General features: G+C 38.3%; 1 protein-coding gene across 1 annotated transcript in view; it reads right to left on the reverse strand.

The window, feature by feature from the left end:
* Positions 1 to 26333, reverse strand: part of lekr1 (Leucine-, glutamate- and lysine-rich protein 1) — a 99990-nt gene that overhangs the window by 49839 nt on the left and 23818 nt on the right. Inside the window, exons 4-6 of the mRNA XM_039684028.2 lie at positions 23090 to 23167; positions 11682 to 11845; positions 2156 to 2311 (exon numbers count right to left, since the gene is read on the reverse strand). Of these exons, the coding sequence (XP_039539962.2) occupies positions 2156 to 2311; positions 11682 to 11845; positions 23090 to 23167 (398 nt within the window). The remainder of the gene's footprint in view (positions 1 to 2155; positions 2312 to 11681; positions 11846 to 23089; positions 23168 to 26333) is intronic.

Here is a 26333-nt window from a genome sequence, read left to right on the forward strand (position 1 = left end):
AGCGAGTCGTTCTGACCTCTCCTCCTACTCTCCTAATGATCAGCATCATAAACCACAGGACAGAAATACCCCAGAGAGGCTGCGAGACTTCAGAGATCCAGGGGGAATTATTAGTAAGACGCTGGTCTAATTTTGAAGCACATCTCCTGAGGAAAAGCACCAAAGCATTGTCTTTAGCGAATGAAGAGACAATGATTAGGTTGTTGCATCATCCCTGTGAAAACAGCAGCTGCAGGAGGAGAGAGTGTGTAAAACGCACACAGTAAATACGGGAAACGTGTTTATATCTAGAGGAACTGAGGGCCAGGCCATAAACACCTGAAACCACGGTCATTCGGTTCTCAAACTGTTTATGATCTGCTAAATCACAACAGGATATATTCCAGAAGCGCACAAAGGCTGCTCGATCCAGAGGGCTTTTATTCAGAGGGAAAATGGGCTGTGTTTGTTGGTGAATTGGCTGTCTGGCTGGCTGAGGGACTGAGACCGGTTAAGGTGACGTCGTGCTTTCTCTGGTGAAAGTGCTCTCTACTGTGTTGCTCGTGTCAGCGTGACATTTTCTCGATGGGGTAAGAGTGCCGAGGAGCGGGGAAGCATAGATAATTGCTCTCTGGTCACCGTAACATGACCCGGCGAGAGCAAGGTATACTTATATACACTGTTTTGCTCCCTTATTTTCTTTTCTTTTGCCTCACATGGGAAGGAAAAATAGATCGGCTCCAAGTAATGACCATTTTTGTGCTCTTTCATAGTTCAGGAGACTTAATGGAGCTCTTAGCCGCGTTTCATTTAGGTATTAATTTTTTCTCAGAGGTTTTCTTAAAATTCTTTTAGGAAAAGAGACATTTTGGCATTCAGTATGAGTATAGAGCTTGAAAATGAATGTGAATGGCACAGATCATTTGCATTGGAATAGAGCGTAGCATTTTAAACAAACTTTTGCTGATTATGTACTCACCCCCATGTCATCCAAGATGTCCATGTCTTTCTTTCTTCCGTCGAAAAGAAATTAAGGTTTTTATTCCTGGATTTTCTCCATATAATGGACGTCAATGGGGTCCAAACGGTTCAAGGTCCAAACGAGAGTTTCAGTGCAGCTTCAAAGGGCTTTAAACGATTCCAGACGATGAATAAGGGTCTTATCAAGCGAAACGATCGGCCATTTCAAAAATGAATAAAACGGTATAAGTTTTATAAGCACAAATGCTCGCCTTGCTCTGATCTGTGATGCGCGTTCGTGACTCTCCGTTCATCAAAATGAACAAATCTTTTTTCGAGTCATTTCGTTCATTGAATGAACCAAATGATTACTCTCATTTGGACCTTGATTCGTTTGGTGCCCTATATGGAGAAAATCCTGGAATGTTTTCATCAAAAACCTTAATTTCTTTAATGCACAGAGAAGTCCAAATGAAACCTGTCCAACTTATACAAGAGGTAAAAACGATATAAATACTGTTCGTTTTCTCAAACAAACCACTCGTTTCGTGTCTTAGGCCATCAATGTGTACTTACATTCACGAGTCATTAAATCATGTTTAATGTGGACTTCTCTGTGCATGCTCTTTGAGGTGGTGACCATAGACCTCCATTATATGACTGACAGACGAGAACGGTTTGACCTAAAAATATCAAAATTGAAACTACTGCAGAAACAGACACATACATATCTTGGATGCCCTTGAGGTAAGATAACACATACCAAAAATTAATTTCAAAGTGAACCATCCCTTTAGGCTTTGCCTCTCATGGAGGTTAGGAGCCGTTGGCTTGTTGACAAGGCAAACATTACAAAAGTGTTAACTGCACCACTGAGAGTTCAAAGGCTCCATAAAGACACTAGCAGGGGGGCGTTAAACACCTGTCTAACACAAACACACACCCAACACCACTCAAACACACACACAAGAACTGAAACACACCATAAGCATGTCTGGATACTGAGAGACTGCAACCCCAAAACACCTGTCCAACACACACACCAGACGAACATGGATTTCCATGGATGGCAAACAAAACTAACATGAGGAAACACAGAGAATGAAAGTGAAACCTCCCGAGCATTTTAAATCTATTTTTATAATTGCAATTCTATTTGGTGCCACTAATGGCGCTAAAATGACACGCTTCACCTTTAAACTGAGGGTTTACACACCCTGTATGAGAGACTGGGCTTCTTGGTTTTGGTTCTGCAGTAGTTTGTGGGACTGGACCTGCTTCTCCAACTGTTCTCTGGCTGTATTGAGGTGTGACCTCAACTCTGGCACCTCCACCTGCAGACCATCCACTTCCCGACTCAGGCGAGCACACTCTGAAAATACATGCATTTGTGAAAGTGGTCAGACTTATCAGGTCAGATGTGAACTAACTTGTCATCATTTGTAGTGGAAGTGCAAGCATTCCTGAGATTAATTCTAATGCAAAACATAATGATAAAAACAAGATGCCTGAGCGTAGACTAATTTGACCTGCTGGAAACACAATGAGTTCAGTGAGGTGCAGGGTAATCCGGTCAGCTGGTTCCCACCCTCTAAAGCAGACACGGACTGTTTCAATGGATGCTGGTGGTTTCAGGATATTTGGGGCAGGACTGAAGTACATACAGTACTGTATAGGGCTGGGTAATAAATATCGATTTCTCGATAGTAATCGATTGTCATTTTTACGAGCCGATATCGATTCTTAAATCTCAAGAATCGATTAGTCATCCTGTTTCATTTGAATGAATGGAACATTGTATCGCGGCTGCGCGCATCCAAAAAAAAATTGCAATAATGTTTTTCCTCTGTTACTATTGATATGAAACAAAGTCTCAATTTTCCAATTATGTCCATTTTCTTTAGAAATTCAAAAAAATAAATAACGTTTTGGCACATGTATCGTCATATTTACCTCCACATCAACTCGTTAGTCAGCTAGAAAAAATAACTCTAGAGAGGAGCATTTTGCTAAATATATACACCATATTACATATGCATTATAATCTTAATGTTCTTTAATATTTAATGCATATTTGAATAAATCTGGCACGTTTTTATGACAGCCACCATTTAAACGTTTATATTTCTCACAATTTTCTTATTATAAAATAAATAAAAGTGTAACTTAAGTGTTTGTATAGCTACAAAACATTCATTATTACCTTCATATTAGGCTAATGAAGCCTACAACTAGACTCCTATAGTTTACAGCATTAGTTAAGAGATTTGATTCCCTTGAGAAATTTTGCCATTTATTGTAACTGATATCCAAAATAAACAATATTGAATCGAAATCGAATCGCAAGCTTGTGAATCGAAATTGAATCGAATTGTGAAATTTGTGTCAATACCCAGCCCTAGTACTGTACACACCATGGGACAAGAAGTATGGACAGGTAGGCCACACTTAAAATAAAAAATAAAAATCTTAAAATCGACATTTCTGTCAAATTTATATAATATAAAATTAAATAAATGATATTGTTCAGATGAAAGTTGCCTTGAATTGACCAAAAATGTCGGCAACACATTACATGAAGGGGTGTGCATAAGACTAACATGACACCTTCATAACCATGACATGACAAGTTTTATGCGTCATTAAGCGTCATTCGCTCACTTGACATTTTTAATGCAAATATGACATTGTTTGAGATGTCTTTGTTATGACACTTTGACATAAACCAATACATCATAACCTGTCAGTGTCTTTGTCATGACAACTTGACATTACTGAGACAACAAAACATGACATAGCAGATTAATGATCAAACTTAAGAAAGCATCTAGCTTTATTGGTTAACATTACATTAAACTGTCAGGTGGTTGGGTTTGACATTGGCTGTCATGAAGCCATTATAACTTTTTAATGACAAAATCAATTAGTACCACTGTAGTTGTGAAAAATATTCATGACACAGTTATAATGCCTCATGACAGCCAATGTCAAAGCCAACCACATGATAGTTTAACTTCATTTATGACAAAGACACTGACAGGTTATGATGTATTGGTTTATGTCAAGGTGTCATAACAAAGACATCTCAAACAATGTCATATTTGCATTCAAAATGTCATTATTGAGTGAAAGACACTTAAAGACAGTGGTCATAAACATGCATAAACCCATATGTCAAGGTGTCATGTCAGTCTTCCCCTTCAAGTAAAGTGTTACCCAGATTTTTAATGTAACAAAAGAATATCTATTTCCAATTAATGTTGTTCATTTAATCTTTCATAAAAGAAAATGAGTTTCCACAGAAATATAAACTGTTTTCAGCACTGATAAATGTTTCCTGAGCACTAAATCATTTCTGAAGGATCATGTGACACTGAAGACTGGAGTAATGATGCTGAAAGATTTCAATGTTTTAATTTTACTGTAATTTTGAGTGTGACTTAAAGGTATAGCGGAGGATTTTCTTTTTCCGGGTGGGTAGTCTATACTATTGGTCCACCTAAGTGTCAATCATTCTGGTGATATGTTTACGTAAGGCCGCGTCGTAGGCTACGTGCTCATCCCTATGTAGTTTTCACTTTCAGGTGTATTATGTCGGAGTTACGGTTTCAGCCATTCCTTTGAAAATGGCTGAGGGTCGAAAGAGAAAAAATGTTTACTAAGTGTATGATAAGACGAGAAAGGTCGCAGAATATAGAAACAAGACCAGAGAGATTTTGGGTGAATATCACACACTGGCGTGCGCTAAAGGCACAGGTTGGGCTTCTCACTGATGCCACAGTCGCGAAGATTCTACTACACAGGTAAAGTTTGTCACGCTATTTGGAGAAATCCATTTAAAATCACTAGTAAAAGTTAATGCAAGCTACAATGCTAGCCCTGGCACGAGTCATGAACCGCATAGACACGGTAAACATCTCAATTTGTCTGCTAGCCTTTTGTCCAAAATGGTAAATGGTATCACGCTGAAATATTCTAAAATCTTGTGTGTTTATTATTACACAAATGCAACAAGCTACTTCTCCATATGCAACTATGTATAAAAAATAACGTATTAACAATGAGAGATATTAGGTTAAGGACCAACGTAATAGCACTGCTTATATGTTGCTATGTAACGTATTGCGATTTGCAAAATAGTTTCCTCAGAACGTATTTCGTGTGATACAGGGTTGCACATATCATGTCTTGAGTCCTCGGTCACTCAATCGATCAGTATAATAAGTAAATAAAACACGGAAGGGCATTTGACATGTTGTCTTTTTTATGAATGTTTTTGAGTTAGTTTATAATTTGCAACATAATTGTGCAAGGCGTAATAGACGTTCCCTCTCGGGAGCAAGAGTGTTGTGTTTGAGCATGTGCATATTTTTAAAAAATTGGAGAGGGCGGGTCTTCTCTAAAATTCGGAAAGATCCTCCGCTATACCTTTAAACATGTTCAAATAGTTTTTGGGGCCCCTGTATCTCAGATGTATCTCAATTCATCCAAAGTAAGATGTATAAAAATGTACAACTTTAGAAAATCTCACAAGTGCTTGTGCATGGCATGACAAAAGACAAATACAAAGAAAATTCTCTGATGGGTGAGAAAATACCAGAGAACAACAGCGAGCGCAATAATTCATGTCAGCAACCCAGACTGCACATAAACATCAGAACGGACAGAGAGAGAGAAAGGCCGAGCCTCTGTCTGCTGATTGATGCACTTCGGGTCATGGGGTGTTACCATCAACTCAGTTGAATTTAGATCCAAACCTGTTGTCTCATGAACACACACACACTACCTGTCTCTCTCAGCTGACTAAGCACCTGAACAGCAGCTGCTAGTGCTGACCCAGCGTGGGTTAGGGTTCAATGAACGCTTTGGATGAAACTCTTTAGCATACTAGTGCATAATGTGTGTGTGTGTGTGTGTGCATATAGGGGGTGCAATCTAAAGCCCTGCCCTGTGTGAATGTCTGAACTTGCTTTTGGTTTCCTAGGTTGTGTGAACATAGGGGCAAGTCCGTACCAAAGACTACTGAATAAAACCTTTATCGACTTTAAAAATGAAAGTATTTTACACTATATAGAGTTACCAAACAGGTAACCAAATACTGTATACTGAGATTGAGATCAAATGTAAAAAGTCTTGAATCTGGTCATTGATCAAGCACTAATCTGAAGATTCAATGTCAGTGGTGTAGTATATGAGCACAAGTTCAGTCTTGTTGAAGTCATTGGCTGTGGCAGACGGCGTGCGCACCTCAGAGGCGTTTACTATTCTGGACAGACAACAGGCTGCAGTGTGGAGAAATATCAGCAGTGAAAACTATTTGTTGGCTTTTTACTAATCTGTTAGAGGGACGAAAGTCCAGAACATGTCGTTTGAAACCTGAATGTATTTCTTCTGTGGAACATAGTTAAGAAATGTCTGTTTTTTACTGTAATTCTGTAATCTGTTTACCATGACATGAGGGATAGTTCATCCAAAATTGAGTGTTATCTATCCCACAAGTAATTCCAAAAGGTGGATGAACCAACAAAAACACGCAACATCCAGAATAAAGACAGGCCCCGTCTCAAATGGCTGATCAATGCCCCGTCCCAAATGGCCAGGCTTCAGAAAGATGCTCGCATCAGCCGCAAAAAAAAAAAAAAAAAAAAAAAAAAAAACACGTTTTAGAGAAGGGAAAAATCATGCCATGACTAACATCACTACTTTTTATCAAGGACTTTGACAGAAATGTAGTGAAGTAGAAAGTACGATATTTGTCTTTCAAATGTAGTGGACATTTTTGTCCTTTTCAGTTTTGTTTTTTTTGATCACTTTGCCTGTGTTAAAGCTAACTGCAAAAAATTTGGCACAGGTGTGTATTTTTATTGGAATTTTACTATTTCACCGTCATTTTCTTAAAAAATACTCCCTCTCAGCACAAAAATGTCCCCATTGAAACCCATTAAAACTGCAATTTTAATCCCCCGGTTCAGTTAACTATAAAATTATGCAATCTTTGTTAAGAGGCTTTCATTCTGATGGCAAGGCTTCAAAATTTTATTTTTTACTTTTTTTTATCAGATGGTGCCATTTTTTTTAAAGTTTGGCCTATAAAACAAATATCGCTTTATTCCTGTTTTCTGCTTCGGCATACTACAGAGCCAACTGGATAAATTATGCAACGATATTTGTGTGGGTGTGTTGGTATGGATGTCAGAGTGTGGTTAGTATGTGTGTTATAAAAAAATATGTGTGTGTTTGCAATACTGAGAGAGAAAAACTGCAAATTCAAATCCAATCACTGTGAGCTCCAGTGGGGTTTTGCTGGCACCCAATGGGGAAAATATGCTACTACGCCCAAACAAAGTGTTACCGAAAGCTCATTTTTTGAGATATCATCCTCAAATTTGGAACACAACCTATTTAGATTTATGGCTTTGATTTTATTGCAGTTTTGAGTTCAACCATTTTTTATGTAAAATATTTTTTTATAAATAATATTCATAAACTTATACCTACATAACTTTTTTTTTGGATTTACTTATTATTATTTTTTTTTACTTCAGCAATAATCTGCAAAGGGTCTTCTTTAAAATTATACCAAACTTAAGTCTGTGCTCCGAAGAATCACATTTTTATGACAGTTTTTTGACATGGACATTTTTGTCCCCTTTTTACCCATGTGTTTTTTTTTAATTGATGCACAAGGGTTAAGCCCACAAGACTGTAGGGTGTTTGTCACATGCACCTGTGATACACACTTTTGTCAAGCCTGCACGGAGACGAGCTCTGCATCATACCCGAAACTCAAAGCGGCACCACGTCACGAAAGTGTGAGTTCGGGACAAGGCCAGAATTGTGCTTCAGGCTCCATTTTGTTAAATACAAACTAAAACTTTTTCAAGAATTGATTTATTTGTATTCAAGTCATATATATGAGTGGAATTGTTATGTATTTTTGAATAAATCAATCAATTGACCTACAGGTAACTTCATTTTGTAGGTAAAAACAAAACCTGGTTAATTTGTATAGTTTATTTACACTTTAAGCATGACCAAACCTACTTTTTAAGCACGGAGATGGCAGCAGCAGAAAACAGACACACACGACTTTTCTATTCATCCTTTTTCTAATTTTCTTCCTCTGTCATGTTTATCCTGCCTTTATGAGCCTTTCTGCTCTCATCTTGTCTTCAAGACCGTGGAAAGCAGACAGACAGGTAGCAGCGCATACGTTTTGCGCCCACACCCATATCAGTTTGTCCATTACCCTCTCTCTCTCTCACACACACACACACACACACACACATATAAACAAACCGTCTTTTTGCAGAGCACACAAACAGCCTAATATAACATCCCAGCAGTGCTTTCTGTTGAACCGACACATGCAGACAGCGTAACATATGCACATTTACAAAAATGCAAGTGTTTTGCGTACATGCTGAAAGACAGGTAGAGGGAGGCAGGAAAAGCAAAGCCTAAACACTCCTTAGGCTACTGTAAACAAAATACCTGTCTCTCGGTTCAAAGAATTCTAGCCTTTTATACTCATTCACCTCTCAATGACACACACACGCAGGCACTTGCAGGAATTTGGCAGCATTACTGAACGTGCAACAGGCACAAGGAAGGCGGTTCCAAGCGTTGGTGGGGCGGAGACACACACCCCATGGGGTGAACGAGAGGTTAAGTCACCCTGAGGCACCTCAATCGTCTGTCAACCAAAACTATGTTGAGCGACACACAAATATGCATGTGTCAGTATCAGTGCATGAAGCCATTTGCATGCCAATGTGTAAACCGAACAAACGCCTTCAAACATGCAAACAATCCCTCAGCATAATTACATGCACAAACATGCCTGTCAAAAAAACAGACGAATACGGACACTTTTGCCCTCACTTTTGGAACATTTGAACCCAAGTGTAGTTAATTTACTTTAATCCAAAAGGTGAGTAAAACAAGGACTTGGACTGTGCCGGCGTTTAGCAAAAAGGCAGTAACTGCAGTTTTGGTAAAGCATTAATTATTACAATTTTCATGACATTCAAGGCATCCTTTGTTATATGACAAAACATCTTATCTTAAATGCGTGTCGTTTTAGAGAAAAATGGTAGTCGTTTGTACAGTAACTGCAAAAAGCCCTAGCAAAAGTCATTTTTCTCAGTTCTGCACTCTGCGTAGTTACTGCCTTTTTGCTTTGTAGGGCAGTATGGTTAATAACAGAAACATGAAAACAACTCACCAACAGAGATTACATGGACAATACTAGACCAGAGACAATGAACAAGAAACACCTGAACACAATAAAACAATGAACCAATAAGAAGCCAAATTACATCCTTCTTGTCTTAGAACAACTTTGATGAAGTTTTTTGATCTAGTTCAAATGTTGACTACTGTATATTATACTATTCAGCTTTTTTGGGGGCTCCAGTTTGAGTGTAAAGTGGATTTTACAATATATAAACTTTTAAAATATCATTTTCACAGCACTAAGGAATATAATATGGGTCTATATCCTCATCCTACGAGAAGACGTCCTGCTTAATAATTCACGACAGCACAGGCGAGATCACGTTGCAGTAAATTTTCATTCACATCTACAATAAAAATAGATTATTTATATATATATGCATATATGTGTATATATATATATATATATGTATATATGTATATATGGGGTGTGGTGTGTATTGATTGCTATGAATTAAATTCATTATTTAAAAAGTACTTGCACCAAAACCGCAAAGAACTCCGCCACTCAGAATGATTTAAATGTCTAATTAAAACACATTAATATAACATTTGCTTTGATACTACATTTTTAACAACAACATCTGCCAAGAAGTGCTTGGAAGTGCTCCAATCTGGAGCGCTGAATCCAGTGTCAAAACAAGCCATTGTGAAGGATATCCTTCATAAAATGAACAATAACACTGTTTTGATTTTTCACTCTGGCTTTTTTGTTCCCTCTTTCTCATGCACTGAATAAAAATGATCAGAGTGCCTGTGCCATGCAGTTTCACAGTTTGAAGAAAACTATTTACGCCTTTACGCATCCAGAAAACGGTTCCTACATATTTTTCATTTCAAAATTCCTCACTTTTCCAGAGTCAAATTTCCATCTGCAGATTTTTCAGACATTATTTAACATAAAATGGTTCATACAGCATCATTTTAGCATTATATTTGGTATATAGTACAGTCACCTGTAATAAATATATATACATATACATTAGGGCTGTGCAAAAATTTCATTGCGATTAATCGCATCCAAAATAAAAGTCTGTGTTTACATAATATATTTGTGTGTGCTGTATATAATTATTTTGAATATATATAAATACCTATGCATGCATGTATATATTTAAGGATTATTTGCGCTTAAATTCTGTGTATATATACTGTATATATATATATATACATAATCTATATTATATAAATATAAATATTTTATTTATGACTAACACATTTTCTTAAATATACACATGCATGTGTGTGGATTTATATATACAAAATAATTATGTACAGCACACACAAATATATTATGTAAACACAGACTTTAATTTTGGATGCGATTAATCGCAATTAATTTTTGCACAGTCCTAATATATATATATATATATATATAAATCTGATCAGATTTTTGGTAAAGCCAAACAGTTTGTGCAATTAAAAGTGTGCCTTAAAATCACTGAATTCATTCATTTTTTATAGGAACAAAGAACACAAAGTTATCATGGATACTACAATATCAGATAGTATCACAAAATAATTCCAACATCTTGGTATACGTTATCACACTTTCCTCAATGGTTTACATACATAGTCAATTTTCCCCAAAACTTGTTACATTTGTCAAATTTTTTTTCCCAAGAACTTTATTGAACAACCATAAATTGCCTGGTACAAAATAGGGAGTCACGATATTCGATTAGTTAGCCACAAAAGAACCGGCAAAAATAACGAATGTGTCAAATATAGCCTTTTTACTTGTTTATTAATAAACTACTGTTTTTTGTGTCATTCTTGACTGGAAAGATGAAGTTGACGATGCTGACTCGCCACTTCGCAGTAGGCTATTGTGAACACGCCTATGGATCATACGGATTAGGATAAGAGAGAGTTATTTGTTTTTCAGACAAGTGACCATTAATTTTTATCTTAGCTACTGGTGAGGTGTATAATGCTTTAATGCATTGAATAAAATGATCTTTAAACCAGTCTAATAAAACACATAATATATTAAAGCATCTTTGGTGTTTCCACTGTTTCTACAAAATAAAAGTGGAAATCGAGGGTAACTCGGGAATGATGTCATGGATAAAACTGCTTATTAGAAACATCTGGGATCATGTAAGTACAATGCTCTAGTGGTTTTTGGAAATTTTCAGATCCAAAAAAATCTTACATAGTGTGCCTTTAATACATGTCAGGTCCAATTCTGAGACACACACTGTCCCTGCCATCCACTGACACACTCCTCTCTTCCAGCTCCCTGATATTAAACGTCTCACATCCTCTGTTATCATTATACTGCAATTATCTCAGCACAGCAGGAACAGTGTGCCCTACATGTCACAGTCACCAACACACACCCACAGGCCGCGGGAGAGTGCGTCCTAATCTAATTTCAGACCATGACGAGATAAATTGGGATTGTCCCATTGTTCTGTGCATTGAGACTGCCTGAATCTGCTCTGAACACGTGTGTAATAGACGTGCACAGACACAAACACATGTGTGCGTCTAATTACCTGCGTCAGCACTGATGCAACTCTGCTGTATCCGTGCTTTGCTGTCGTCCCATGTCTCCAGGAAGTGAGTTAACTGGCTCATAACAGTCGACATCTCCCCACGAGACGACCGAAGCAGGACCAGAGCCTCCCCGAGACGCCTCTGCTGCTGTATATACCTCGATCTGACACATACACACACAAGGATTACTCAAAAGATTCAATTTTATACTGAAGAATGCTACATTTCTTGTGTGCAAGACAATGATACTGGCTCAGGAAAACGGCAACATGGCTATCTAAGCGAAAAAGAGACAAGACGAGAAGAAAAGTGACTATATTAAATATTTGTGTGGCGAAGAGGCGAGAAAAGACTAGACTACATCAAATGTTCGACGAGAACAAAAGAGAATAAGATGAGAAAAGGCGATTTGAGTTCTGCTTGAAGATGAGACACAAGACAAGATGACTAGAAAAGTTGAGGAGATACATTAAACGCTGATGAGAAAAGAAGAGATGAAACGTTTTAGTTCACTTTAAAGAGAATAAAGCGGCGTGACGTTATTTTGAACAAAATCTGGCCAAACCGAAGTTCGTTTTGAGTCTGTTTTGGGAGTTGGAAACAGCTTGCCAGAGTCAAGACAAGTTTGCTCAATCTGTTGTATAAAGTGCTGTGTAAATAAACGTGATGTGACCTCACTGGAGCGCTCAATGGTACAAACAGAACCGCATCACAATCAGATGCTTTCTTAACTGCTGTTTTAATTTATCAATGTCTTACATATTCATCACAACAATATTATTATTATTATATACAATCAATAATAATTGAGTCAATTTTGAAGAGAAGAGACGATAACAAATCGAGACGTCGGTGACTTTTTATTGCACACTTTTGTACCTCATGATATTCATGAGAAACGATTGAGATAATAAAGAGGTCTCAGTTAATGAGCCTTTAAAAAAAATCAATGTTGAAATCACTGTTGATTCTGAATCCTCGACGTGCTGTGTGTATTCGTTTTGATCCATTAAAATGTATGTCAAGTCTTTGAACACAAAACTCTAGATACTCAGACATAAGCTTAGATAAATAAAGTTTACAGTTTATGTGTGGGTGGGATGTTTGTCCTCCTGTTCATTTTAAGCTACGTCTCATTTGTTATGAGTTGACATTTTCTTATAATCCTTGAGTGAGCTGAAGGTAAACACATTTGGTAAGCAGCTGTTTATACAGTACACACTAGTGTTGTGATGATCGGGATTAGATGAACATGCTCCTGCTGGACTTTCATTTAGAAATCCATTCATTTTCTGTGCTGTCTTTTTGGCCTCTCGTAGTTTAAATTTCTGGCTGGGTGTCAGCAGCGGGTGATTTAATGAGGTCTGTAGATTTGAAGAAGTGTGTCGGTTCGGCTGCACTACATCACACACCCCTCTCGTTCCCACCAGCATTACATCATCATCATGAGACAGCGGCTGATAAGAGCTGCCAGAAGTCTCAATGTGGATAAACAGGACGCCAACTCCACACACACACACACACACGTATGACATCTTTTCCGCGACCACACACTAACCATATGTGTATCCATCCCCCCATCCCAGCCTGTCACCACATAAACAAACATACACACTCATCCAGTTGTCTAGCAGTCATGGCAACAGGTAAACATGGCAGTGTTAGGGCGAGACATGGAGACAGACAGACAGTAAAAGAGAAAGAGAGAGAGCGACAAAGTGGGAGATAATCATGGGAATTCATTTTGATAACAAGGGAACAATGAAAAATGGCTATTGTCAAAGGAGAGGAGGCTAAAAGGCAAAAATGACAGTAAAAAGGAATAATGAGAGAGAAAAGATATGTAGGGATTGAGTGAGATGAGATGAGACGAGAAGAAAACAGGAAATTAAGCGAAACTAGAAGATAGGAGACGAGAGGTGGAGATGAAAAGAGGTGAGGAGACGAGACAGTGGATGAAATAAAAGAGGATGAGATGGCATGAGAAGAGATGAGAAATAAAGAGGAAATGAAACAAGACAAGAGGATGAGGTGAAAAGAGAGAAGGACGAATATGAGAGGAGACGCAAGAAAAAAAAAACAAGAGGCGTCATGAGAAAAGATGTGAAAATATGAGAAAAAATTAGATATGATGATAGAAACGAGACAAGAAGACGAGAGAAGACATGGAAACAGACAGACAGTAAAAGAGGCTGAGAAAGAGAGAGAGCGACACAGTGGGAGAGAATCATGGGAATTAATTTTTCATAACAAGGGAACAATGAAAAATGGCTATTGCCAAAGGAGAGGAGGCTGGAAGACAAAAAGAGAATTACCGTAAAAAGGCCAAATGAGAAAGACGAGTTGGGAAGAAATAAGAGAAGGATGAGGTGTAAGAAAAAGAGATGGCATGAGAAGAGATGAGAAATAAAGAGGAAACGAGACGAGGAGATGAAACGAAAAGAGGAGAGGAGATGAAACGAAAACAGGAGACGAGAAAAGAAGAGGAGAGGAGATGAAACGAGACGAGAAAAGAAAAGAAGAGGAGATTAAACGAGAAGAGGAGAGGAGATGAAACGAGACGAGAAAAGAAAAGAAGAGGAGAAGAAACGAAAACAGGAGACGAGAAAAGAAGAGGAGAGGAGATGAAACGAAACGAGACGAGAAAAAAAAGAAGAGGAGATTAAACGAGAAGAGGAGAGGAGATGAAACGAGACGAGAAAAGAAAAGAAGAGGAGAAGACACGAAAACAGGAGACGAGAAAAGAAGAGGAGAGGAGATGAAACGAGACGAGACGAGAAAAGAAAAGGAGATTAAACGAGAAGAGGAGAGGAGATGAAACGAGACGAGAAAAGAAGAGGAGAAGAAACGAAAACAGGAGACGAGAAAAGAAGAGGAGAGGAGATGAAACGAAACGAGACGAGAAAAAAAAAGAAGAGGAGATTAAACGAGCAGGAGAGGAGATGAAATGAGAAGAGACGGGAAAAGAAGAGGAGATGAAATGAAAAGAGGAGATGAGATGAGAAAAGAAGAGGAGATGAAACGAGACGAGACGAGAAAAGAAGAGGAGATTAAACGAAAAGAGGAGAGGAGATGAAACGAGACGAGATGAGAAAATAAGAGGAGATGAAACAAGAAGAGGAGATGAAACGAGACGAGAAAAGAAGAGGAGATGAAACGAAAAGGAGAGGAGATGAAATGAGAAGAGACGGGAAAAGAAGAGGAGATGAAACGAGAAGGAGAGGAGATGAAATGAGAAGAGACGGGAAAAGAAGAGGAGATGAAACGAGATGACACAGAAAGAAGAGGAGATTAAACGAGAAGAGGAGAGGAGATGAAACGAGACGAGAAAAGAAAAGAAGAGGAGAAGAAACGAAAACAGGAGACGAGAAAAGAAGAGGAGAGGAGATGAAACGAGACGAGACGAGACGAGAAAAGAAAAGGAGATTAAACGAGAAGAGGAGAGGAGATGAAACGAGACGAGAAAAGAAGAGGAGAAGAAACGAAAACAGGAGACGAGAAAAGAAGAGGAGAGGAGATGAAACGAAACGAGACGAGAAAAGAAGAGGAGAGGAGATGAAACGAGACGAGACGAGAAAAGAAAAGGAGATTAAACGAGAAGAGGAGAGGAGATGAAATGAAAAGAGGAGATGAGATGAGAAAAGAAGAGGAGATGAAACGAGACGAGACGAGAAAAGAAGAGGAGATTAAACGAAAAGAGGAGAGGAGATGAAACGAGACGAGATGAGAAAATAAGAGGAGATGAAACAAGAAGAGGAGATGAAACGAGACGAGAAAAGAAGAGGAGATGAAACGAAAAGGAGAGGAGATGAAATGAGAAGAGACGGGAAAAGAAGAGGAGATGAAATGAGAAGAGGAGATGAAACGAGACGAGAAAAGAAGAGGAGATGAAACGAGAAGGAGAGGAGATGAAATGAGAAGAGACGGGAAAAGAAGAGGAGATGAAACAAGAAGAGGAGATGAAACGAGACGAGAAAAGAAGAGGAGATGAAACGAGAAGGAGAGGAGATGAAATGAGAAGAGACGGGAAAAGAAGAGGAGATGAAATGAAAAGAGGAGATGAGATGAGAAAAGAAGAGGAGATGAAACGAGACGAGAAAAGAAGAGGAGATTAAACGAAAAGAGGAGAGGAGATGAAACGAGACGAGATGAGAAAATAAGAGGAGATGAAACAAGAAGAGGAGATGAAACGAGACGAGAAAAGAAGAGGAGATGAAACGAAAAGGAGAGGAGATGAAATGAGAAGAGACGGGAAAAGAAGAGGAGATGAAACGAGAAGGAGAGGAGATGAAATGAGAAGAGACGGGAAAAGAAGAGGAGATGAAACGAGATGACACAGAAAAAAGAGGAGATGAAATGAGAAGAGGAGAGGAGATGAAACAAGACGAGATGAGAAAAAAGGAGGAGATGAAACGAAAAGAGAAGAGGAGATGAAACAAGAATAGGAGAGGAGATGAAACGAGACGAGATGAGAAAAGAAGAGGAGATGAGAAAAGAAAAGAAATGGAGATGAAACGAGAAGAGGAGAAGAAAAGAAGAGATGAAACAAGAATAGGAGAGGAGATGAAACGAGAAGAGGAGAAGAAAAGAAGAGATGAAACGATGAGACGAGAAAAGAAGAGAAGAAAAGGTGGAGATCAGACTAGACAGCAGAGAGACGAGAAGCTGATGGACAGCTGTGTGTCGTTTCTGGAAGCACATGTGTCTCTGCCAGTTAAACTGGACTGACCCTTTCAGATTGACCCTTCGTTCTTTCAGTCTTTTTTCTGTCTTTGTTCCCCATTCCTTTCCTCTCTTCAGTTCTCGTTGCGCTCTCAGGGTTTGAAGTGTTTCTGGAGTGTGTCTGGACAGCACATGGTCTGTTTTTGATGCGTGCGTGTGTGTGTGTGTGTGTCTGGCCAACTGCTTAAGCCTCCTTTCCCCTGCTTCCCAGCATTCCCAGCCAGACCAGTTTCAGATCCTTAACTTGATCATAACGGTCTTCATAAATCACCTCCCATCATTACCATTATCAGCATTCTGGAGCTCTTCACCTTTCTAGGGGTGATCCTGGATCAAACGGTTCATACTTCCCGTGTCTTTCTGTGAACCGCTGGGGCGTAGTCTATAATCAGGATATAAACCTTTTGACCGCTCACGCTACACTCACACGCACAAGCCCCATATGTGGAGCACACTTCACTCCACAAACCAAGTATGCACACACACCACACATGAAAAGGGGCTTTTAAAGTGACGCTGACATTACAGCTTGGGGGTTAAGGAGGAAAGACATCTAAGAATCACACCATTTCATTTTCTCTTTGCTCTGATGACTGAGGCAGTTCAAAGATGAGCTGAAATCTACTTCATCTTTGTGAAGTAGAGAATACAGGAAGCGTACTCTTTTTACCAACCTTCAGGGAAAGACTTCTTCTTCAACTATTTTTAGATTTTCTGATGAAAATATGAGTACAGATTGTCAATGCAAGTAGCAATGCTAAGGTGTAGGGTTGCCACGCATTACTATTAACATTTAAAACCTCTATGGCTTTCTTTTATCAGTGGAATAATTTGAAAGTGCTGTGTTTCAATGTTTGACTGGCGTACAAACCATTAATCCTGCGCTCCATAAAGTTCTCCACAGCATTGGCAAGAAAAACAGAGAACGAAACACTTTAACCATCATGAAACATTACTAGCCCTATTAGCACGGGAACAGAGAATAGGACATTTTGTTTTTCCAGGTATTAGGCCTTTTTGATAGGGTGCAATGTAAGACCGCACAAGAGAACTTTGATTATTTCTTGACGCTTTGAGAAATCCTGAGAAAGTGAATAAATAGGCTACCACAACGCCACACATTCCTATATAATAGGTCATGACATATCTATGGCTTTCTTTCTTCAATGGGACACAAAAGAATACACTTGGGGGGAAATAACTGTTTTTCAACATATAATTAGGGGTGCACAATTAATCGAATTTGTAATCGCGATTACAATTATGGATGCCACAATTATGTAATTGTTCAAAGGCACAATTATAAAAAGTCCACTTACATTATTCTGTGTGCTTAAAATGTGTTTTTTTTTACAGCTTATCTTAAGGGTTTTTTCCCCATTGTTTTAATTTTAGTTAGTGTTATAATTATTAATATAAAAACATTATAATTATAATTAGCATTAAAGCAACACTGTCAATGTTTCAAAAATCTTATCAGTGGTTCATCAAGTCGTAACAGAGTGAAAGGCACTTCTGCCGTCGCCTGACGGGATCTGTTTCACTTTTACTGGCACTATGCAACTTCGGGGTTCGGGTAGGAACCCGACCACAAAAAGAACTACAAAATTCGACTGCTTTACATCAAGCACTCCAATAGTCATTATTTCGTTTTTCTTCGTTTCTGATGTCGCAATACATCATCCTTTCACGAAATCATGTAACATACATTATTCATTCTAAAGCCGGTGCTGGATAAACAGCGAGCGTGCGTACGACGGTATAGGCTAAATTATTTACGACAGCGGCAATGGACAATTTCGTTTCCAACCAGTAGGGCGACCGAAGAGGAAAAGTTACTTGGTGTTACTTTAAACCATAGAAAAGCATTGAAAGTTTTTCAGGAGTTTTCAGCCGTTTTATTTTGATACAACAATAACAATTTGCATGCAGTCACTTCAAACATCATCAAAACATCATTCAATGTAAATTGTGATAATCGTAATTAATAAATCACAATTATAATTTCAAGGCAATAATCGACAATTATGATTTGTGCAGCCCTACATATAATAAAGATCAATAGGGTCAGAAACATCATTGGACCCCATTTACTTTCACTGTATGGACAAAAAAGTTACTGAGCAAACGATAACATAATTTCCATTTTTGTCTGATTAAAATAACAGCAAACTCCTCAATGAGTCTTAAAGTATCATTCATGTTTGTAGTACAAATTACAGTGCATTAGGTCTTTTCACATGACTAGTGTAAAGGCTTCAACACACTGTTGAACAGTATTCATATATTAGATAACATCTCAAAAGGGAGATTTTACGAGGTTTAGGTAGCAGGGAAGTGTGAAGTATGGGCAGTAAACAGTGAAAACATGTACTGGAGCTTGGCAAATGCGGTGCAAAATGATAAAACGGAGCCGTCAATTTTAGTAGATTTTTTACTGCGGATGCTCTTGGTGAACTGCCGTCTTGGGAACAATAAAATAAATGAAAAATGAACAATAGGAGATTATGAGGCATTCGAGAGGTCTTTACGTTTTTAAACATTTCTTGTTGCTCTAAAAAAGACGAATTATTTGTGGAAAATCTCAAAGTTAACTTGTCTTTCAGAAGACAGACTGTACATATCATGTGCAAATTGTTTAGCAATTACTGGCTGATAAAATGGGTCAAAACTGAATGATTTGAAAGCTCTTCTGTTAATTAAAGTCCAACTGTGGTGAAAATCAAGCTTTTAATGTTGTTATTAATAATCTTTAAGACAAACTATGCACAAATTCATGTCAACACCAATGCTAAAAATATTCTTCAAACTGCAGTGAACCAAAAACGAGGCATATACAGTACATACATTTTGGTAAGTTACTGTATCTTTCAACACACGTTACACACCTGTTGGTCATTCGTGTATACTATTAACTAAGCTAGTGAAGAGGTGGTCGGTTCATGTGCCGTTTGAGTGATCGGTCACATTTAAAAGCGTCAAAATTACATTTATTGTTAGAATTTCATAATAAAATTGATCTGAGAACTGAGAATTTGTCTTCACTGTATTGTAAGAAATTATAGTCTGCTACGACCAAACTTCCACTCGAATATATATATATATATATATATATATATATATATAGAATATATGAAGAGTTCAGATGCAAAAGCCTCTAAATGCCATTTGAAATTTTCTTCTTTAATGATGATTTTTAGCAAACTTGTATATTTAAGTTCAGTAATTTCACTTAAATAACAATTAATTGGTAATTATCATTGCCATTTAAGTGAAATTACTGAACTTAAATATACAAGTTTGATAAAAAATTACCATTAAAGAAGAAAATTTCAAATGGCATTTAGAGGCTTTTGCATCTGAACTCTTCATATATATATATATATATATATATATATAGAAATGTTCCTTCCCTTAAAAGAGCTTATTTATCATAGAATCAATTCCTTACAATCTCAGTAATAATGTAAATAGTGACACAGAGTCACGTAATCACCTATAGCGTGGGAGTGACAGCGGGTATTCGAGAACCATCTTGATTAGGGGGCTTCAAATAGATGTTATCACCTTAAACATTTGGCCATTCTTATTTGAAAGAAGATCAAAGATGTGGGCACAGAGGGACCACTTTTATTGTTATCCTCAATTTACATTTAAGACAGAGCTTCAGCTCCATGCCAGGAGAGATAACATACAGACATGATTTAATGAGAAATTTGATGTATAAATGTAATTGTCGGCTGGATAATTCACAGAATGCTATTATTATGCTGTTGTCAAACCCTAGGCAAACTGTGATGCGATACCAGTCATGTATGAGAAAGAATTGGCATTATTGTCTATTTTAAATGTTTAAATGTTATGTGATTGTGTAGGTTGTTGAGACCATGAGTCTGGAAATAAAGTTCAATTGAATTGTAATAGTTTTGGCAGCATATTAAAAGCCGATAACTACGCCTTTTTGACAGATTTCTAAAAATAAAAAATAAAAAATGCACAGGTATCAAACATCAGCTGAAATAATCAAACTCAAAATGGGACAAAGAGAGCAAACTCGTTGTTCACCACACACTCGCTTCCATTCCCCTGACACACACCTTTCATAGACGAGCACTTTGCAGCATGACGCGATCGTGGCCTTTGTGTGTGCCGCCCACATAGACGGTTGGAGAAGATAGAAAAGCCTGTCAGAGAGCTCACGACTGCATTATCACCAGCCAGTCAACCATGTCAACCAAAGTCGTTCATGACAGCTTCACTTCACAGCACCTGATTATTAACTGTTTACATCTCAAACAGCACTATATCTGCAGGAACAAGCCACACACACACACACACTCCTGGGCAAAACTGACTTAACCACAACTTATTAGTCAGGAAATTAGCTTCAAAAAGCCTCAGAAAAACATCAAAGACTGAATGAATGGGACAGAATATGGGAAGTGATATGGTGAGTGATGAAACACGAGTTGCATGGTGTCAATCACCTAAGGATAAAAAATTGCCTTTAATTAGCACCAGAAATGTTTTATTTAGTTGTATGTAAGCTCATTTTTGCAACACAACATTTTATCACTTTTCCTGAATAATATTGACATGCGTCTTTTGTTGATTGATCAAGCAGACTTTCTAGAAGATTATATCTTTAAAGAACTCTTATAAGTTTGTAAAGGTCCCGTATTATACCCCTTGTCACAAGATAAGTCTCTGATGTCCCCAGAATGTGTATGTGAAGTTTCAGCTCAAAATACCCAACAGATAAAAAGATCCTTATTACAGTCTATGCGACCAACGGCACTTCAGGTGTCTGATAACAGCCCAAAACGTCCTGCCTCCAGCACAACACACACTCCAACACAAACTGCACATAAATATAAAAAACAAAAACAGTTTTATCTGCTCAAGCTCGTCAGGCAAAACGTGAATCTGATCGACTCCGGACGAAAACGCGGATCAACAGTGGCAACATATTAGTAAACTCTAGTGAAATAGCAAGGTAAACTACATGAAACATGAAATTGATACAAAAGACTGTTCCAGGATAACAAAAATCTGTGCTTTAGGACGAAACTTATTTTATTTACTAGATCTACTGACTAACGTCGTCACCCCACTATTGTTTATATACATTTCCAGACACGTTTAGTACAGTAATGGTACTTTATACGATCTTACTGTGACACTGAAATTGTTCACTAGTCTAGTTCACTAACTGTTTTTCGTTATCATATTATACATTCACCTATGTTGACATTGCTGATTGTGAAAGGGACACGAATAGTTAGTGAAATGGCTTAGGCCGCGTTTTTCCACACCCCCTGGCGTATGTTTTCAATTGTTTTCAATGGGAGCGCCGCGTTTTTTAAACACCATGAGCGTAACGAGGCGCTGAGCGTTTTTTTTCACGCTGAAGCGCCGAGCGCCCGGTCGCTGGGAGTTGAAAAATTTTCAACTTTGGATAAAACGCAGCGCTCATCACTGTCACTTTTTACCCAGCCGTCCAATCACAGTGGAGGAGGGGCGGGACTAATACCACACCGACCAACTGTCACAACATTCAAACTGCTGCGGATATTCTGTATCATAGCAACGAAACGCCTCAACGGAAAAAAACGCTGCGCTGACAAAACGCTCTCAAGCGCCCAAAGCACGGCGTCTTCAGCAGAGCGTCTAGCGTTTTCAGCTGGCTAAAAACGCTTTGGTGGACACACGGCCTTATGCTACATAACATCACGTCGGCTAAATGCAGTTTATCGTAACATTATCATGGTACGAGCACAGAGCATTAGTTCAACGCCAAGCTGATAAAAGTAGGCTATTATTGTAACGGAGTTTGTACATGTACATGAGTTTCCAGCATGTTGTGAGATGCTTTCACCATTGCGTTGAAAGTCTCCGTGTGACCTGTAGTGAATTCTCGCTCTTGACATCGAGCACGCACAAGCATACGAGCACGAGATCTCTTCTAGATGCCGCTAAAAACCGCATACACTCTTAGAAGAAATGGTTCTATTTAGAACCAGAAATGGTTCCATCCCCTGCTTCATATATGGATTCTATATAGAACCATTTTTTTTGGTAAAAGGTTCTATTGGCCAAGTATGGAACCCAGGGTTCTATATAGAACCCAGAGGAATCCTTTTTTAAAGAGTCTATAGAACCTTTTAGGGGTTCCAAATATGTAGCGCTGATAGAACCTTTTAAGGTTCTATATAGACCTTTTTCTTCTAAGAGTGTAAAGCACCTTTAAATAAAATATCTTTCGAATTTTACAGATAGTAATACTCTAACAACAACATTACACTCTAACTAAAGTTTGAATCATGGGATCACGAAGAACGGGACCTTTAAGTAAGCAATGTGACTAAAATAAAAACTCAATGGTCAAGCATGTCTTTTTATTTTCGTTTACGCAATACCAGTCCTCAACTACACAGAAATCTGTTTTGCTCAAATCAATGTTCTCTTTTTAGTTCTCCTTCCCTTTTCACTTTGCATTTTTTTCTCACACTTGTGCCTGCAAACACCCACAAGTGTACTCACACACGCACACAGTTTCCCATCTGCATCTCTTCCTGTCGTGCCGTGGCTGAAACGGCCACTGCAAACACTCCTCACACACTCGCACGACCCAATCGTGTCGTTCTTTTGTCTCTCTTTCGCCATTGTTCCCTCGTTTCCTTACCTGAGGTGCAGGCGGCGAGAGCGCTGGTTTTCCAGCTCTTTCTCCGTGTCACGCGTGACCAGGTCAAGGGCCCTCGTGCTGGAAACACCACAGAGAGAATGGCACAATAATTATTACGTTCAGTTTTTTTCTTATATGGAACATTATTGCTTGTGTGGAAACATTTCACTTGTTGATTTTCCCAAATATAAAAAGCCTTTGTTTTTTTCCTCAATAAAAGTTCAATGGCAGGAGCGCAGCCCAGCCACAGAGCAGGAGGGTTGCGTTACGCGCTGTGTGTGTGGAGTGTGTGTGACCAAATGAAACACAGACTTCTAAAAAGAGGCTTTTTGTGGATGTCACACAGAAATGGGGGCAATAGCAACCTGATATATCACTGGGAGCGTCATTGTGTTTGCGTGTGTGAGAGAGTGTGTGTGTGTGAGAGCGCTATTGTTTGTGTTTGTGCTGGTAAAAGACATGGGTATGAATAAATTTAGACCTTCAGAAGATTCCCAGCTGCAGATTCTTGGGTTCTTGTGGCAAAGTCGTGTATTTCGTTCACACCATCTTTGTGTGTGTGTGTGTGAGAGAAATCCGAATGCAAAACTTCAATGGATCAGTTTCCCCTTCAATCAGTAGCTGAACTCAGAAAGGCCTAGTGTGTGTTTAGACCGCTTCTGGTGTGCAGCAGCTGTTCAATTGCATTTGGAAAAAAGAAAATTAACAGCCCTCTAGAGAGATTTATTGATTATTTATTCTTCTTATTAAAATTGATTTGCCCTTCAAACTTCTCTGGTTTTAAATTGAATTATCAGTGCTGTTCTTGAAAGCATTACACATCCTGACTGTTGAAATGTGGTTGATCGCCACAAAAATATCAAGCAGCAACTGTTTTCAACATTGATAATAAACGGTAACACTTTATTGTCCTTGTTACATATGTCACATGTACTTACCATAGTGATCACAGTAAATTATGCAAAATTACATTCAATCCTACCCTGAACATATAGCAAGTACATGTTGTTAATTAATATTACTCAGTACTTAAATGTATAATTAAACTGTAACAACGATACCTTAACCTAATACACACGTTAGAATGATTTCTGAAGGATCATGTGACACTGTTGCCATCATTACATTTTTGCCAAATTACAAACACTTATTTAGAATTGTAACATGTCACAATATTTGAGTTTTTACTGTGTTTGATCAAATAAATGCAACCATTTTCAGCATGACTGACTTAGTGAGGATTCAAAATCTTATGAAAGGTAGTATGCTTCTTTATATTATCGCACAAACACACACACACACACATATCTAAAATCAAGAATTAGTTATGAACCCGTTAAAGACACAATCTCAATAGCACTAAAGTGAAGGAAAATGACAGGATACCATAAAGTGATGATATAGAAGGGAATTCACTAACACACACACACACACAGAGAGAGAGAGAGAGAGAGAGAGAGAGAGAGAGAGAGAGAGAGAGAGAGAGAGAGAGAGAGAGAGAGAGAGAAAACAACAAACAAGCAAGGTTTTATGAAAACTCCAATAAAATACCTAAAAACAAACACTACTCTATTAAAAGTTCTCCTAATGGATATACTCTGTGGTTATGGATAATATTAAATTGCCAGATCAATTTAATTGTATTATTTTTTTATTCTTCTTATTATAGTGCGTGTATGGGAATCGAAAGTGAATAAGTGGCAAAAACTGCTTCAAGATTGACATTCTTACCCTGCACTCTTAGAAGAAAAGGTTCTATATAGAATATAGAACCTTAAAAGGTTCTATATAGAACCTTAAAAGGTTCTATATAGAACCTTAAAAGGTTCTATTAGCGCTACGTATTTGGAACCCCCAAAAGGTTCTATACACTCTTGAAAAAAGGGTTCTGTATAGACCTTATTCAGAGCAGCGCCATGACAGGTATGAAAGTGAGGCTGTGAGGGATAGACTTACCATGTTTCCAATGGCATCCGCTGTAAAAAGCTGAATAAAGCGGCTTACTTACAATTTTCCACAGCTTACATTGTCGGGAGTTTTTTTGTCAACTGACATTTCTTTGAAAGATATTTTTCCAGTGTTTCATGAGCAGAACAATCCGAAAACACATTAAATAACAGTTCAGCCCATTGAAGAGATGCAAGTTTATCCCTCACAGCCTCGCTTTCATTCTCATTAAAAATCAAAGATGGCGCTGCCGTGAATAAGGCGTATAGAACCCTGGGGTTCCATACATGGCCAATAGAACCTTTTACCAAAAAATGGTTCTATATAGAACCATTTTGGGGTTCCATATATGAAGCGGGGGATGGAACCATTTCTGGTTCTAAATAGAACCATTTCTTCTAAGAGTGTGACATATCTGATATACGGTCTCTGCACATACTTCAAAAAAACCCACAAAGGAAATGAAAGACGAGGCTTTTTTGACTCTTAATTTTTCCCTTAACAAATCATTCTCAAGAGTGAGGATGAACTGTTCTCACTTCAGCTGTCATGACGATCCAGCCATGCTAAAATATATAGCGTGGCCACAGACGGCACAGCACTGTCTGTAAAATTACACACGCCACGGTCTCGTCAGGACATGAGAGACCTGCTCCAGATTCTTCATCACTTATTCAAGGGCATTGAGAGAGAGCAACACGAAACATTATATTCATCTCCAGACGTCTCTGTTATTTGCGTTGTGCCTTCCCACCATCGCATCCACACAGGTAAATAACGGGGCTTATGGGTATTTAGAAAGCTTACAGACTACTTCATAAATCCATACATTAAGCTTGTCAAGCGGTCCTGTTGCATCATGGGTAAATAGAAGATCTTTTGGTCCTCTTGTTTCAAAGCGAGGTTTAATGAGACACAGTTCAATAGCGCACAATGTTTGGTTCATTACATCAGAATTAGAGCAAAGCGTCAGCTGCCAGCTGTGTGTGTGTGTACCAACTAAGAGTCGTGATAATGGGCTACAAATCCCAGACTAAAGACGACTCTGCTGTTCTCTCGTGTGTGTGTAGGAGGCTGAAAGAATCGTGATAACAGATAGCAACTGGCTGTGCGTGAGCGAGCCGCTGAACTGACCTGCTCTTTCTATTAATGTGTGATTTACTGGAAGGCTGAGTGCACGTGTGTTTCCGCAGTGTGCATGCAATGGTGAATCACTGTAATGATTTTATGCTACTTATAGACATTTATGTCACTGGCTTCGATCCAATAGCGAGTGGGCTGCTTGCCGTCTACTGCC

Source organism: Pimephales promelas, chromosome 10 (assembly GCF_988280905.1).
Source record: "Pimephales promelas chromosome 10, fPimPro1.hap1.1, whole genome shotgun sequence".
Taxonomy (NCBI): domain Eukaryota; kingdom Metazoa; phylum Chordata; class Actinopteri; order Cypriniformes; family Leuciscidae; genus Pimephales; species Pimephales promelas.